The following is an 18,143-nucleotide window of genomic DNA, read 5'->3' on the forward strand; positions in this document are numbered from 1 at the left end:
TCCGCTCCCTTGCGGCCGGCGCTGCGGCCGCTGAGGGGAGCCCGCCGAGAAGAGCGGGCCGCGCCGGGCGGGGCAGGGCAGGGCGCTTAATTACCACAGCGCTGCACTGAGGCGGTGGCTGTTGCGGCGGCGCGGCGGGTGGGTAGCGGCGGGCGGCTCCTCCTCCTTCTCGCTGGGAGCAGCATGGCGGTCAAGGTGACTCTCCCCCTCCGTCGCTTGTCGCAGGAGGAGACGGGCGGACCCCTCTCCCGCCTGTCCGCGCGGTGCGGCCCGGTGGGAGGCGGGAGGAGGCAGCAGCTGCTGCTGGGGGCCGGGGGAAGCCGCAGGCGGGGGCGGTGATGGCGAGGCGGCCCCGGGGAAGGGGCAGCGCAGCCTGCCCTGCCTGCGCCTCCTGAGGTGAAGCGGCGAGGCTGCGGGGGCGCGGGCCGAGGGCCCGGCGGGCGCGGGGCGTCCCGGGGCGGGCGGGGCCCGCAGAGCGGAGGGCCGTTACCCGGCGCGCGGGCGGTAACGGCCGGGCCCGCCGGGCGGTAACGGCTGGCGTCGCGTGGGGCCGGGGCGCGGCGCCTCTTCCAGGCAGCCCGGAGTTTGACAGCTGTCATCCGCGCTGGAGGCTGTGGCGTCCCGCAGTAAGCACGGAGGGGTCCTGGTTGAGTTCCGTTAGATACGGGACCCGGCGTTACTGCCCTTGTCCGTGCAGAGGCCGTGTTTTATCTACGTTCTGTCAGTAGCCCGGCTAGCGAAGCATTAACTTGCTTGTGTTTACAGGTGCAGTCAACCAAAAGAGCGGATCCTGCTGAACTACGAAATATTTTTTTGCAGGTAAAAAGAATGTTGTTTGATTGACATACTTTTATTTTTTGGCCTTTCGGCAGTTTGCCATGGCATCATGCGTGTGTCATGCTTGTGGGACGCTTAGAAGTTCACTTTGCAGGCACAGCGTGCTGAAAGGGCCTTCAGGCATTGAGGAGAAACTGCTCCTGATGCCAATTGTGATTAACCATTTCCAAACGATAATCTGAAATAATTTTCAGAGGTATTTTCTAATTTCCCATAAAGCAAATAATTACAACCATAACTAAACATCATTATTTTTTAAATACACGTTTGCAGGATTCTAAAAGACTTCTTCCATGGCTGTATGTTTTGTCCTTGGGGTTTATATATGTTCCTCATACAAATGGATGGATGACTGGCAATGTTTTTAGAACTTAAAATTGATTTCTTAAGATTGATGTATTTTATGACATTATCCCTTGCGGCGCCTTAGAATAAACATATATAAATAACAACATGAAGCTTTCTCCACTCCCCTTAGTTACATTGAAGCACAATCTGAAAGGAAAATCCAATCAGTCCTTAAACTTTGACCATAAGGTTTGAGTTGGGCAGATGACATAAGAACAATTATGTTTCAGGTCCATAGATGGACCATTGATATTTCCAAAATCACTAAAATACCTCTTTTCTTTTTCCTTTATGTTATTACACAGTATATTCAAGAAGCTTTCCTCTATGAAAAGGGAAAGAATATAAAAGTGTTAGAGCTAATAATGTAAATAATAAAATCTATTATTTCATCTTTCACATTTGTCTTTCGGTCCTGAAGTATTATCTAACAGTTTCCACATATGATAGGTAGACAGAGACACCTTTTTGCCTCAGAGAGAGAAGTTATATCCCAGCAATAACTTTGGCATATTTTTGCTTTTGCATACTGGTCTACACTGGTAACAGTGCTTGAGTGCTAAAACTTAGAATGCTGGAATCAAACTGTGAAAGCCCAGGATTTAGTTTCTAGTAAAAAAATCTTCCCTCACAGATTCATTTATTTTTGACATGACATTTAGCTTTTGTAGGTAAGGAATACAGTAGAGTATGTTAATAATATAAGCAACATATAATTATTATTTTTTAAAATATATATTAATACAATACAAAAATGTGTGGTTCTCCAACATCACACAACTCTTTTCCAGCTTTTTGCAAGATACTTTTGCATGTTTGATTACAAAAAAATGAAATGTGGTATCAAAATAGTCTATTCAACTTGTAAATGTGGACTTTTTATGATTCTTGACTTCCAGTCAGTAGAAGTGCTTTCTTCTGGAAATAAGTAAATTGTTTAAAGTCCTTGATTTTGGTCATATAGAGAAAAGTGGAGAGGAAGAACATTGTGCAACTGGATCTTGGAATTGTCTCTCTGACTATGCATGTTTTATTGACCTAAAAAGCAGACAGTCTGGTTTTACAACAGCTTTTTGGTCTTCTCAATGTCTGTCTTGTAATCTTCAAAGAAACATGCAAATTAAATTGTAGAATGTTTTGTGCTCTGAGGAATGAAAAATAAAAAAGCTCTCCTGTCTCCTCTTGCGTATGTGAGATTTGCAGTAAAAAACCCCAAAACAATACATACACCACTGGCATAGAAAGTTTATATTTCTTTTGGATTATATTTTATTATAATTGAGTTTGAAATTGTGTTTTTTGTTTGATAGATAGCAAGCAAACTTTAAAAAAATCAAAAGAGAACTCACTCTTTCCAAGACTAAGTTGTTCCAAGACCAATAGAGTCTTGTTCTGAAATACCGATAGTGTTGCACAGATCAGGGGTCAGGTATGTTGTGCTCTTTGCAGAGGGTGCTGGCCAGTTCTGTGAGCTTCAGCTAAAGGGCGTGCATTCCTTCCTAAATTTGGCTTCCCGTGGAAACGGGCACAAGGGAAGATGTGAACTCTTGGCTTCTTCGTCATCCACCTTATTCATAGAGAGTGTGCTTAAATTTCCTTCTGTTCATGTGTATCCTCTAATGTGATACTTGTTCTCTGTCCATCCAGTTTAAGTTGTATCTTAATGGATGCTTGATATAAACCTTTCTCTTAGAATTTCTGAAGCTTGCTATATATTTCTTTTTATTATTTTGAACTGTTAAAAATTTTAAGTTTTACTTGTATTAAAAATAAGTGATATTGTTTGTATGTAATCCTGTAACTATGAAATGCAGGGACTGAAATTTCATGTTTGTTCACCATCAAGTAAGTTACTTTTCAGGTGTTTGCTAACCCCTGAGTTCAATAACAACCATAAAAGAACAAAATAGAAATTCACTGAAGGATAAAAGAGTTATGTAGAACAACAGTTATCCAATTTCTTAGTGAGACTTCATTCTTTTTTCTTAAGCAAGACACAGTCAGACCTCGGGGAATATAGTTGAATTATTCCCTGCCTGCTGAATGCAACTGGAACCTGTTCCACCAAGGTGGAGAAAGAAACAAAAACAAATTTCCAGTTTTAATACAGGAAACTTTCCTTCCCCCCACTTAAAAATGTCCTGAATCTCTTGCTCATAGCGTAGCTTAATTTAAAAAAAAAAAAATTAAGAGTACCCATAGGTCTCTTTTGTTTTGGAGCTTATTTCTCCTCTGCCCAGATAAAATAATTGGGATAGAAAACCCCTTTAAATTGAAAACTAACCAATATTTCAAAGAAAGCGTTGTTTCTGGAAGTGTGGCGATACCTAGCACTATGTTGTACAGATGGAATAGGGTTATTGTGTGTTCGTGTTATGTGATGATGTTTAAAAAAAAAGTCTCTTGCAAATTTACCAAGTGCTTACCTGAGGTGGTCTATGAATGTATAGTAAGAATTTTATGTTATAAAGTGCCATAATTCAAGACTGAGGAAAATACAGATTTAATTGATGTGTTATGTTTTATATGCAAATTAAGATAGAATTTACAATTGCCTATTTTGTGCTAAAAGATTCTTGACCTAAGTTGTATGGTGAAAAGGTAACTTCAGGACAATTATAAATGCATGCCAGAAGGGAATAGCTTAGCTAGTTTTACCAGGACTTAATTTATTGGCATGCTGCCAAGCTCTTTCAAAATACCATGACCTTCTCATATGGAGCAAAATTTATGTGTCAGTGAAAAATTTTTGAGACAAAAATAATTAACAGAACTTCACATACACAGTCTTTATTGTAAAACAATACACTATTTGTAATAAACTCAGATAAATTGGTGTCTGAAGAAAAAAAGATGATGATGTTTAGATTTTTGACTCTTTCAAATGCACTCTACTGTCATACAATTGAATTCCATTATTCTCTATATGCTCAATACTCTGCATATGGGATGGTCCTTCGTACATAAAACTTTGTTTGGATTGTATGTCTTGCAGCAGAATCATGCTTCGTGACACATTTTTTAGTCACTTGTGTATACGACTGAGAAGAGAACCTTTCTGAGTTGATTCAGTGAAGCCACGGTTTCATTATATTGTCATGTTGGCAGCAGTGCTGAATTAAAGGATTCCTGTCCACTGCTTTGTGTTCCCATTTTTGTAGAAATAATGTATTTTAATTCTGGTTTAGTTCAATAATCTGGTTTACAGTACAGTCTTGCAAACGGCTGTCATCATAGCTGTAGGGTGGAAGAGGGAGAGGTGATGAAGTGATGTGAGGGGCTGGTATTGTGGAAGAGATACAGGAGATGCTTTAGCAGGCATTGATGCTGATGCAAACTCCTTTACACTGAAATACTGTCCTGACTGCATTGGTTGGGTTGCATACAGCCAAAACAAGCATGAGATGTGAACTGTCCCCTTTATCGTAATGGAGTATTACACCTTAACAGGTCTTATTAATCTAATTCCTGTGGGTCCCTGGCAGAGTAAGGTCTCGTTTTATTACTCTTTCACATAAAGCCATGTCAACTGAATCAAGATACTGCACTATATAGTGGAAAAGTTACAAATTGCAGATAAGACCATTAATTGAAGTTTGAATTCACTAGCACAGATGTTGCACTGTAGGCCTTGGGGGGCATTGCCATTTCTTTGTCTGCAGAGAACAATTATGTAGTCATCTTTTAATGACTAGAACCTAGAAAGGCGAATTACATTTTTACAAATTAATTTAAAAACACTACTTTTATTGCAAATCAAAATTCTAATTAAACAGCTGTATAGTTTTGTAACTTCACTTTCTCAGAATGAACACAGTTCTATGTATATTTTTGAAGGTCTGCATCTAAATCATTGTATGTACAAGTAGACTGTACAGTAGAGAATGAACAGAAGAGATGGATTTTAAATTATTAAATAAGCTTGCTTACAGATTTTGTGAGAAAATGCTGAGAAACAAACTTGGTCATCAAACTGGGTTGGGTGAAAGTAGTTAAGGGAACTAGAAGTCTTTTGTGAGCTACTTCCCTGTGTTCCAGGTTGCAAACATACTTTAACTTTGCAATCTGAAAACTTAGGTTTTATTTCTAAGATTACTGTCATATCATAAATAAACTACAAAATTTTTTTCCTGCAGCTATACTGCCATCTTGAAACAAGATCTGAGGGATATGAACTTCCATCATATGTTTCCCTTTTATTTAGCACTTGTGATGCTTTCTACTGCTGCCTCCTCATGTTCTTAGTTCAAGATTAGTATTACACAGCATAACTGGACAGCTGAGGGCATGGAATCTACTCTTTTTGTCTGTGTGTCAATTTTTACTTAAATGAAGAATGCCAAAACCATTAGTTTCAGGATAAAAAAAATAATCTGGAAAGTTATCTTTCACAAAAAGAGAAAAGAAATAACATATATTTTCCAAGCTAACTATAAGAACGATCAGGAACAATTACTCAGAAGATATCTGCTACTAGAAGTTGTAAGAAAATTTATGTGCTGTGTTTTCACAGTGTAGCTGCAAATGGAAAGCTACAGCATGGCTGTAATTTTCATAAATTTATGCAATTACTTGACAGTTTCTGAAAATATGTAGTTGTCTTTTTATTAGAAGATATTGGTCATTATGTGAACACACCAATTCTACAGGGATAATCTGATTGTTGTGGTACGCAACTAGTACAGTGATGCTATTAGTTTAATCAAACCCTTTAGTTTCAGAGCTGTTATGTGCAGACAGTGATGCACCATTTTAAGTGACAGTCAGTAAAGATACTAGTTTGGTAATCACTGATAATTAGCATCTAAATTGATTCCTTTTTGTTTGTGTGGTTTTGTTTTGTATTTTCACTCTAGTATGCCAGTGTTGAGAAAGATGGTGAGCATTACATGACCCCAGAAGATTTTGTGCAGAAATACCTTGGACTTTATACAGATCCACGTTACAATCCTAAAACAGTGCAGCTGTTGGCTGGAGTGGCAGATCAGACAAAGGATGGGTGAGAATTTTGCTTTCCCTAAGAAGCTTGTAATATATTGGTAAATGCATGAGTTAATGAGTTTGATAATTTAATCTTCTAAAATACATCATTGCTTTTATTACACTTCCGGCTTATTTAGATAGATTTTTTTCTCAAGGACAATACACTATAAATTTGTGGAAATGGAGAAAAATAAGGTGTTTAACATGCGTTTTTAAAATTAACATTTGTTTTAATGGCGTTTTAACAATTACTACAAATGCAGAGGAAGTTGAACTGCAAATAGGTTTAACATTGTATGATTGCCTTGGAAAAGTTCTTTTCTGTATACTCACGTCCATGATTAGATACTATGTATTAGTACCTGTAATTAAACATGGAAATAGGAAAAGCTTTCTTATTTCGGTAGTGCGCAATTCAAATCAAACCACTGAGGTCTTTTTTAAAGAGCTGTTAGGAAAGAGAGACACTAATGGCTCTATGAAGGAAGAAGGTGTTTGCCTAATCAAGATAAGGTCACACTACATAAAGCTTTTCCAATTCTGCTTACAGATAATATTACTTGCTTTTAGACAGTTCTCTGAAACTAATTTACGAAATGTCCACTCCACTGACGTAGTACCCTCTAACTCACTCATCTTCAAATGAGTCTTTTCTCTTGCTGTATGTAGGCTTCTAGCTTTGGCCTTGGATTGTAGTAGGAAGTGTGGACATTGTTAAAGTAAAGTGAGAAGTTTAAGATGGATCAGAGAACAGGTCAAGTATGCAGAAGGGATTGGGTATTTCAGAGAGAAGAGAAAGTTGCTGTTAAAATAGTATGCAACATGTTTGTAAATATATGTGTAACTTATTTTAAATTGAAAGCCTCTTAACTTCCTTGGATTTGTGACTCTAAATCTAATCTTTGACATCACTTAAATGTTTTTGTTTTCCTGTGTTCTACTTTAGAATATTTTATTAGCTTGCATAGTATCCTGAGCAGCTTGCACAGTATATGTGCTTTACAAATAAAATTATATATGCTGTATACATTTTACACTAAATGACAAATGTAGGCTCTCCTGTTTGATGTAATGTTACATGATTTTTTTTTAATAAAGCTGCAGCATTTTGATAATACATTTGATGTATAAATACATTTGATAAATCCAAATAACCTGTCTGTTTGCAATACACAGCTGCAGTTTATTGCATTGCTATGGATTGAAAAGGCTATTTTGTATGTATCTGTTGAAATAATAGTCTAATTGAGGACTAGTAAACCAAAACGTTGAATATCTTGTTTCTCTGAAAGGTGTTGGTTATCTTTTACGGTGTGCATTTCTTCAGAAAATGTCTTATAAAAGGATCTTTTTTACAGTAAGAAATCAATAATTTGTTTTATTGCTACAGCAGAACTTTACATTGAGGCATCACTTTTTTGTTGCTTTCCCCATGAATGTAAGTTTTTTGTTGTTTTGTTTGGGTTTTTTTTTTAATGTGGGTAGCATTTGAAGTGAGATAATCAAATACGGGTAAGTGTGCTTTATCTACTTCTGTATGGGAACAGTAAGAATGGGAATTATTACCATATGGTCTGCAGAGCAAAGTGTTTGGCTGTCTGAATACTTGTCTGAAACTTATTTTCTTAAATGTTTTAATCTATATTTATCTCTAATCGGTATTTCATGTGAAGATTTTGTTATAGCCCCATTATCATCATTGGTTTATTTACTTTTACTTTTGCATTTCTCCATTTGTAGTGAGCTGTAATATATCAAAATGCAGACGCTAATAACTGTATCATCTGCACAGAGTTTAATCTGTAGCATGAATATTTATTGTAATTTTCAGCTGAATTCTGGAATGCATTACATCTTTCGAAGCTACTTCATGAAGTCCAAGGAAGTATCAGTAGTCCTATTCCATACATACATTTGTAAATTAAATGACAGCCCAATGTCACACAGCAAGTCAATGAGAAGCTTTGGGTACTGTTACGAAATTTCATTCCTGTATCTGCTATCATATTCTCTTTAGCCTTGCTTGCCCTTCAGATAAATATTCAGTGTTCTTTGTAACCTTTCTTTGTTAATATTTTTTTTATTTCATTTAGGTTTAAGTTTGGCACTTCAGGAAAAAAGCGCATTTTGGAACTGGCTGGTGCTAGTTGTTTTAAATGTTTAAAAAATGTTTAAAAAACCCATTGATTTTACTTTTTTCTGATGGTAACTTGATCCTTACTTAACTGTTCCGGAGTACTATTGCCTTCTCCCATTACTGCAGTACAAGACTGGATTGCTTTAGTGGAAGTCTGTAAGGTAGTTCTTAAAACAAATGACTCTTAACTTTCAAAGTGTTTATTCCTCATTGTTACAAATGCATGTTCTGAGAAATTAATGTGATGAGCTCTAAATTAGAATTTGGCCTAAACTGCCTTGTCTGCTATCTGTTTAATACAGTGGGGTTTTGCTGATGCTGTAGGCATTCCTGTGCCTTCAGACTGCAGGCACCAGTTTTGAAATGAGGATAAGTATTATCTCTGAATAATATATATGTGTGCCAAACCCAGCTTCCCAATTATATAAGTCAATTAACATTAGTAGGTATTGCAGTTTTAAAATCAAAGATTGTCTTCTCCCTTTGAACCTTCAAAATTTCACAGTAGTCATTCAAAATTCTTCATTTTAGTTGCTTGTTTCTGGCTACTCTTTTTATCAGCATATCATTCTTAAAATTTGGAAATGTGTTCTTAAGCTAAGTCATGAAGAAAGAGTTGATGTTTCATGTAATGGAGAGTCACAACAGAGCTATCCGTAACATCTAAAAGCTGTGTTGGGGGCGGGGGGAAGAGCAAAGAGTTTTAGTGGGAAAAAAGGAAGGCTAGAGAAGAATTGTAAACACATGGCTTGCTTTGTGTGCTTTTGAAGGGTAACGGTACAGAAGAAATAAGAGGAAAGGAAATTTTTTAAAATGTTACAGATAAAATGAAAGGTGAGTGATTTGATATTGTTATGGACTCTCTAATGCAGCGGGTTCACTGAATGATACTTGAGGAGCGATTGGGTGGGAAGCTCCATCATTCTGTTTAATCCAGCTCCTGTTATCTCCACCCTGGATAACAGAGGACCACAGGGGATATCCCCACTCTTAGGCATTGCGAGTTGAATATATGGAAAGGAAATTGAATGTGTCTATCTCCTTTTGCTGTAGGCACTGTTAAAATGAGACCTGTGAAGACGGCTTCTTTCAGGTTCAGGCTTCTACAAATGCATTCTACAGAGATCATCACTTGATTCTATCAGTTATAAAGCTTCCTGATTAGGAATTAATTTGTATGTCAGGTTTATGCTTGTATGCGAGGTATATTTTGAAATGATAGTATTTACAAGTATTTTAAGGATACTCTGTTTCTTTGATACTAAACCCTTATTTATCAAGATTATCCTTTGGATGAAATTGACTTTGCATCTGAAGAACCAGATTTTCTGGTTCTTTGATTTTCCTTGTTAAAGCATGACTAATTAATACCATAATTCTGTATTTGCCATATCTTAATTCCTTTCAAAATCACAACATTTGTTCTGTATTTTCTGTATAATGCATATATGCAAGAATGTTAACATATGTAACCTTATTTAAAGTATCTCGATTCTGCTTTATGTGTACTTTGACAGAGAAAGACTAGATAAACTAATGAATAGTGTGGCTTGATTTTTTTTTTTTTTTTTCTTTTTTCCCCTGTAGCGAACAGAATTTATGCTTGGCTTTTTAGCAGTAAGCTGTATATATGTGAAGTAATCTCTATAAGCTAATGATCTCCTATGAAGAGTACTAAATTCAGATCAATTATGTACATTTTCTAGGAAAATCTATCATCTACATTGATATTCTATGTTTTAACAACATCTATAGAACTAGTAATTCTTTTGTTTGATTTTAAAAATGTAATTAAAATTCTTATTCCCATTGATAATTTATTTGATACTAAAACAGATATCCCATCATTTATTTCTATAAACTGAACTCAGGAACCTGTAACTGGATAGAATATTCTAAGTCATCAAGCTAAGTCCCCTATTTTTACAAGGATGAAAACACACAGTAGTTTTAGTAAACCAAGTTTGCTGTTAAAACCTAAGGCTTTTTCTTGCAGTATTCTGGAAAGGCCACAGTATATGCCTGCTCTGAATATCTTTATGGACCTTCTCCTGGCTTAGGGTTTATCTTTCTGCAACTGTTCTTACATTTGGCATTAGGAACCCTTCTAAATGTTTTTTCTGTTAGTCAGAATAAGCTGAGTTCCTCTAGAAAAGTTATTTATGATTATCCTAATAAGTTACCTGTGTCTGACTTTACATGTGTTGAACACAAGGCCATGGATTTCTATGCAGCATTCTAGAGATGATGTGGGAACCCTAGCCGGGGATGTTGCTGCTTCCTTGTCTTGCACAGAAACTGCTTTCCTAATGCATCCTGAGTTGCATTTTTCTGTATGGTGACTGTCTTACACACACAGCTCAGAATTTTGTGATCTGCTGTTACTCTCAAATTTTTCCCTCCCTTGGTCATGTCTAACTGTCCTTATGTCCAAATGTTCTTATAGTTTCTGTCTTTCTTGTCCTCAAGTACATGACTTTGCAGTTCATGTTATATTTGGAGTGTAATATTTTTTCTATATACATAGTAAAGTATAATTTTTTTCTGAACTTGTTTGGTTTTTTATGAATGTTATATGTTGTTCTAAGAAAATACATATATAGTATATTCTCACACTTGCATTAAACTATCTTTTACTTCTCAGTAGAAATACATATATAAATTAGTAATATAATGACAGCCCTGTAAATTTCATAGTGTAGAATTTCTGTGGGTTTTTAATATCTTAATTTTTAAGTGCTGTCTGCTTACATTTACAATTAGAAGATAATAAGTTGTAGGTATTCACTAGGAATTATTTATATTTTGTTGATGGATATGAAGAATTCGGTCCTTTTATAGAGGAAGAAACTGAGTTGCGTAAAGGTTAAGTAACTACTTAAATGTAGCAAATACTTGTGTGTAGACTCTTAACTTTTTTGTATTAGAATTTTATTTTAATATTTGGATCATACAGTTTTCTAGAGCATTAAACACAAAATATCATTGGTATTGTAAGTAATTTTTTGAAATTTTTATAACTTCTGTATTTTCCTTTGTAGGTTGATTTCCTATCAAGAATTTTTGGCATTTGAGTCTGTTTTGTGTACTCCAGATGCAATATTCATTGTTGCTTTTCAGTTATTTGACAAGAGTGGCAATGGAGAAGTAACATTTGGTAAGAATATCTAAAGAAAAACAGTTCAAAAAAGTAATTCTAATAGGATAGATCATAATAGTGGTTCTTCACCATTGGTGCATAGAAATGCATATTGTGCAGTACTGTACTCATTTCCTAAGAGTTTGTGTGAGTAAACAATTTTTTTTTCTTTCAAGCGATACAAGCTCAACAAATACACAGAAACAAATTATATTTTGCTTTGTCTTCTCGAATCAAGATTTTTCACGTTCCTGAAGTAGTTAATACAATGCTGTTTTGTTCGGTGTCATCTTAAGTAAAATTCTATGTCATGGGCTTTGAACTCCTTCAACAATGAGGGATTTTTAAAGTATATTCTGGATCCCCCCATATCTTTGAAGAATTGTCATTAGATACACTAACAGCACAATATAGAAATTAAGGAGGTCTAATCTTTTAAATTCCTCATTTAACTTTCCTTTTCTTGAGGAGCAAATCTTACTTTATGAGTGTAACTTCCAGCTAGATCATATATTTGAAAAATTAGGAAGAAAATGTGGGCTTTAGTTTTGTTACTTTTTTTCCTAATCACATAAATAGTAATTAGATAAAATTCTTTAGGCTAACTATACTGCTTTATGATGTTGATAACTGTTATTAACATTGCAGTTTATGAAGGACTAGATTTTTTTTTAAACTTCATGTTTCTGAAAATTAGATAAATAAATGCTAAGAATTTTAATAAAATGGAATGAGAATAAATGTTATTTCTATCCAAAAGAATAAAGCTCTCAATAAAGAAAATACAAACTATGCTTTGATTTGTAACCACTTGCTGTTTGTACTATTTCATTCTGATGAAAATTGTTGCAACTTGTTGAAAAAAAATGCAAAGGTCTTTTTATGGAAACACACTGCTTGAGTTATGATGTCTATTAAATTACATTGTTAACTGAAGGGTCAAATAATACTAAGCAATTTGGATACACAACACCTTGAAAAGAAAATCCTTTAGAACTTAAGTAAAGGTGAAGTCAGTAAATGTAGTCATTAGGAAGTAGACAAACCACTACAATCAGTGTGACCATGTTAATGATGGTATATTTCATAATCTCACAAAATGGGGATATGCACTTTGTAGCTCTCATGAACATACTTGAAATAGCTGGTTCCATAAATGAACGCAAAGTAATTTCAGATTGTGTACAAATTCCTCAATCAGATTGAGGATTGTTATTTTTATGAGTACATCATTATATTAAAGGTTAAAAGAACAACACAAATGAGGAACAGTGAAACAGAAAATTGCACAAATTTTTCCATATCTTTCTTGCTAAATTTTTTTTATGAGGCTGATAAATCTTGAATAGGAAACTCTTTAGGGAGTTTAAAATTTATTATTGGTTTCTTGTTTTTACAAAATATATTACATTGCAGTTATTACTATATTTAATAGTATGTTGTAACATATAAATGGTGCATATTTTTGTGCTGCAGTTGCCACATTTAACATTGCTTTTTGCTTTTTTGTTGTTGTTTGTAACATGGGCTACTTACTTTTACTTCATAGGTGTATCATACAAATTAATGCTGTGGGAAAAATGTGGATGATGATATATGTCATATTCAGAATTTGGTAACTCTGCAGTCAATTTCCAAGTCAGTCTTGTGGCCTGTAGAGGCCGTTTTATAAATGAGTCCTGCACTCTTTCATTTTCACACCATAAACAGGAAGGCACAGAGTTTACTTCATGTAAAACCAGGAGAATATATAAAATTAGGTCTTAAATATTTTAATAAATTATTAGAAATATACTGAAATTGAGTTAATTAAGCCAATTAGTGTGAGTATTGCTATCAAACAAGTTAGATCTCTATTATGAGCATGTAATATATCCAGTCTGTAGATAAACTATGTTGGTTATGGGAGCAAACATGAGTCAAGATTTTCTAGCACAGATGCAATGCTGTGTGGATGTCATTGCACTGATTCCAAAGCTAACTCAGGCCAGCAAGTCTTGCCAGAAGTGACATGGATTTACTTAGCTTTTTCTGCACTGTGCATCTGGAACAAGGAGTGGAGATGCTGGAGAGTGGAATACAGAATCAACTTGGGTCTGGTAGGCCAGTAACTGGAACCCAACACTGGCCTTGCTGGATGTGAGATAACGTCTCAAAATCATTTGGGTATGACTGGATAGCATTTTCAAAAAATATCCTGATCTAATCAAATTTTCAGTTATTTGGAGAAAGTTAAGCGTACTTGTTGATTTTTAGAGCTGGCTCTGTATTTGAAAGCAAGTTGCTCCAGTCAGGTTCACATCCGCTTTTTAGGATTTATTTACTGACATGGACTTGGACCATACTTGAGCACTCTAGCTTCTTGCAGTCCCCTTGAATGTCAGTCTGCCACTTGTTTCTTCAAAAGTTTAGCTTCCAGCTCTCCAATGAGGAAAATATTAATTAAATTGTGTTACAGAAGAATCTCTGACTTACAAGTTGAGAAATGGAAGAGGACAAAGAATTTGATTCTTTAGAAACTATTTGGTAGAAATACTTGTCAGTTATGCTATGCTAATCAATGTCTTTGTGCAATATCATATATTCATTGGGACTGTTGAAACAGGAAGCCTTCTGTCACTTTAATATAATCTACTTTCTTACTGCTTTGGAACATTTTTCCAAGAGTTTTGGACATCCAGAAATCCTGTATGAGTGACTACCATAAATGTGCAGATGGTACACTGCAATTATTTGTATAGTAGGTCCGTTGCAAGAACATGAAATTGGACCTACGTTGTATGAGCAAACTGTACAGAATGCTCAGTACTCTCTACCTGTTTCAGCTGCACTGGACTTGCTGTCAGCTTGGTGAATAAAAAGCAATAAAATGACTATTTTAATAACCCATTGATACAAGTGACAGTATAGCGTAGCTTTAATGACTTTTTCATCATGGAGAAATAGAAAAAAAAGCATTTCTTTTCCTGATCAAATGCTTGTACGTCTTCATAAATGATTCCTAGGTGAATATTTGATGGGAAATGCGTTGCTGATGAGCCCTTACAATATTGCTTTAACTATCAGATATGTAAAAGGTAACAGCTAAAGCTGATAAAGTGATTTCCCCCCCCTCCCCCATGCATTGTCTTTCTTGTTATGGGTTGCTATCTGTAACCAGAGAAGACTGACAACCACTTTCCTTTTTTGATCATGGGATGTAATTAACTAAAGCTACTTAACATAAGTGAAATATTTAAAAAGACTCCATAAAATTAATGCTATTGTACTAAGGAAATTTCTTTTTATTGCTATTCTGCACAGGTCTTTTGACCTGAATTCAGGTTAAAGCAAACCTGAATGTTAAATCTGCTCAAGCTATTTGGTTTGCTTCAGTGTTGAAGTAGATAATCCTGACTGGTTAAAAGGTGAAGTCTGTGACTGTCACTGAAACTTCTCTCAAAAATAGGTGGTCTAACTGGAAGTAAAAGGATTCTTTGTGATTTATCCCTTTGGCAAACCATACAGTGATCTGGACTGTATCACTTTTAATTGGCATGTACAATTTCAAGGCTTTTTCCAGCTGTTCTTCCTTGTAGAGTCACCACAAAGAAAGCCATTCTCTGATAATCAAACTGGGGAATTTCAGAGGCACTTTTTGAGTTAAATACCCGTGCTGGTATGGATAGAAAGAGCTAAAATAATGAGATTTTGAAACAGTTTTACTGCCTTCATGTTCGTGATTCTTCTGTATTCAGAATTTTTACAGTATTTTGGAGATAATTGGAAAATATTTATGGAACCGAACATAAGGCTTTTAAAAACATCCTGCAGCTCAAAATCTAATTAAAAATATTTTACAGAGTATAATGGCCTCTTCTTTAAAGGCACTAGGGGGACCAAGGGGTTTGGAAGGATCCAATCCTAGTAATGCAACTATGTAGAAATGACCATGATAGTGAAGAACTGAAATAGTAAACATCAATGTAAGAGTTTCTGAAGTTGGATATACAGTGATACTGAAATCTTGTCCGTCTATTTTCTTAAATTTTAGTCTGGGAGAGAAAGCTCAGATTTCCCTTAATCAGGACAGAGAGCTTGAGAACACTGGAAGAAGGTGAATGAGAAGAACAAGAGAAAGGAGTGGAATATATGTTGTTATGGTTCTTTGCTTTTGAGTATTTATTGTTTTTCAGGAAAAAACAGATCACTCCTAGTACTCACTCCTCCCCCATTTCCAAAAGAGCATTTGGATTGAAAATTTGGATTTAATCTTAAGAGTTCTGCTTTATAAAATATTGTTTGCAACCTTAAAGGCTAGAAACCTTTTAAAATGTAAACAGAAAAAAAATCTTGTAATCTCATGGCTACAGATCTGAGGATATAAGAAAAACACCCTGTTTTTATCAAGTGTACCGTAAACTAGAACTGCTATTTTTCTTGGCTTCCTGGTAGCCATATGTTAGTTGTGTGTTTTCAATATGTCTTTTGCTTCCTGCATATAGATAATGTAGGAAGCATCACTGTATGTTATGACTTTATTTTGTCCTCATGTGTTTTGTTTGTTCCTTTCCTGTTGTATGATTATTTCAGGTTTAAACCACAGTTTTAAACACTTGTGAACAGGGCAAGATGGGAGCCCCTAATTTTTTATAATAATAATATAGTATAAGGTTAAAGCGATAGTTCAGCAAGAGGGAACAGAAAAGGAGAACTCCACATTAAAATTATATATATTAGCAATTTGTTGTTATGGCTGTCACGAATTTTAAACAGAATTACTAATCCTTTGAATAGAAATACAATGTAACTATTTCTAGATTAGCTTTCTCACTTTTCCTGCCGCTTGTCATTTTGCTTTCATGTCAAAGTAGTTATTATATTATTTACGTTTGGATCACTCTTAATATACTTCTGTTGCATAAGGTGCTACAAAAAAAGTCTTTTTGCCTTTAACTGTGATTTTTTTTTTATTTTATGCTTGAAAGTGATAATATGTAAAATTTGCTGTTAGCAGAAATAGTGAAAAATAGCAATATAGAATATGTTAAAATGCGTATGTACATTAAGGCTGAAATATGTACATATTGTAGATGACTTGAGTAGACAGATTTAAAAAAAACCAAAACCAAACTATTAAACAACAAACCTTTAGCATACTTATGCTAGTATTTAAAACTATCACATTTAGATTTTTGTGTCTCTAACAAGCACAATTGGTGTTCCATCACTGGTAACAGGGAAAGGCAAACTCCGTTAACAGGCTGATGGCACTGGAATTGAGTGGGGTTTCCACTCTGCTTCTTGGGGAAGCTGATAAGTCAAGATAATAGGTACTACCTCAAGGGTTACTTGGGGTACTGAACTCATCCCCACCATGGGCCATCAGCAAGACATCATAGTATTTGTAACTTAAAGTATTCCTTCTCCTGTGAAATTCAGTATTTCCTAAAAACTTTGTTTTTCTTATATCGTTTTTCTGAGCCCAATAGGTAACAGTGTTTGATGGAGGTTGAGCCAGTCATGTGTATGCTGCCTGCAGATAGCTGCTCCAGGCATCTATAATTGGCTTAAAATGATTGGGTGGGGAAATTCTGAAGCAATCTTGAGAGAATGCATGTCGCCTTGGAGGTAATGTACTAGTGCACTAGAGTAGTAGGTTTATTGTTCCTGGGGCTGATGGTAAGTTGAGTATGTCATCAGGCTGCTGACTTGTATGCCTATCTGAGAAGAAAATGTATTGCTATAAACCTGGAAAGAAAGTTATCAGCTCAGTAGGAAAGAATTCTACTGCGGAAAGGTGAGCAAAGAGTAGGAGAAGACATTAGTAAATGAGCAACATGTATTGACAGGGACAATGAATGCATTCTGTAAAATGTCATACTAAAATGAAAGGGTTTAAAAATAATTCACTGTTTGCCCCCTGCAGAATAGCTCTGTTGGAAATTTGAAGTACTTGTAGTTTATCTTAATTTAGAAGCATTACTGGGTTTTGACTGAGGGAGATAAAAAAAAAAAAAGACAAACCCCACCAGCATCTTTACCTTTATGTTACCTGTTTTCTTTGTTGTCAGTGCTTTGCTTCTGCTGTGAAAAAATAAATTAAAAATAAGACATTTGATCACAATTCAAAGTGGTGAAAGTGTAGGTGATGGTCACATTATGTATAATTTCTGAAATGTGATTGTGTGTTTGCCGCTTCTCATCACACGAGGTGTTAGTTGTGGTGATGGCTATTTCCTTTAATATAAAAGAATAGCCAACCAAATTGGATTAAAAAGGTACTCTTGATATATTGTGAGGAAAGCATCGCTACTCTTGGGTAGAAGTAGTAAATTTTAGTGCTTATCTAGAGATCTTTGAGAATCCCAAATGGCTTTGGAAAATTGTACTCAAAAAGTTTCAATGGCTTTAACCGTGTCAGTTATTCGCAATAGGTACATGGTTTTGCCTCTGTACCCCAAATGTTTAAGAAATGAAGCCAACATGGAATTAATTAAGCATTAGATACAATAGCATATCCTTAAACCCAGGCTACTGTAATACATGCAGTATACGTTACTGATTGTGAGTGATTGCCTGTGGAAGAAAAATTAATAAGGCACCTCAGTTTTCAGAGAAGCAACAGGCTAATCTGGATACTGTTTTTTAAAGCTAGTTAGCCACTACTGGGATTCTTCAGGTGCCAAGACACTCAACTGTTGAATATAAATTTATTAA

General features: G+C 35.5%; 1 protein-coding gene and 1 long non-coding RNA gene across 4 annotated transcripts in view; both read left to right on the forward strand.

The window, feature by feature from the left end:
- Positions 1–18,143, forward strand: part of SLC25A12 (solute carrier family 25 member 12) — a 49,294-nt gene that overhangs the window by 291 nt on the left and 30,860 nt on the right. Inside the window, exons 1-4 of one of the 3 annotated variants that reach the window (XM_075756664.1) lie at positions 92–195; positions 766–819; positions 6,042–6,184; positions 11,347–11,462. In XM_075756664.1, the coding sequence (XP_075612779.1) occupies positions 184–195; positions 766–819; positions 6,042–6,184; positions 11,347–11,462 (325 nt within the window). In that variant the 5' untranslated portion in view covers positions 92–183. Of the gene's footprint in view, positions 1–91; positions 196–373; positions 397–765; positions 820–6,041; positions 6,185–11,346; positions 11,463–18,143 lie in introns of those variants that run through there. The other 2 variants (XM_075756665.1, XM_075756663.1) reach the window with 2 other exon arrangements.
- On the forward strand, positions 8,385–9,479 carry LOC142602358 (uncharacterized). The gene is made up of 3 exons (XR_012836107.1): positions 8,385–8,466; positions 9,076–9,139; positions 9,359–9,479. It is a non-coding gene; the product is annotated as an uncharacterized LOC142602358 (long non-coding RNA).

The sequence above is a fragment of the Balearica regulorum genome, chromosome 6 (assembly GCF_011004875.1).
Source record: "Balearica regulorum gibbericeps isolate bBalReg1 chromosome 6, bBalReg1.pri, whole genome shotgun sequence".
Lineage (NCBI taxonomy): Eukaryota > Metazoa > Chordata > Aves > Gruiformes > Gruidae > Balearica > Balearica regulorum.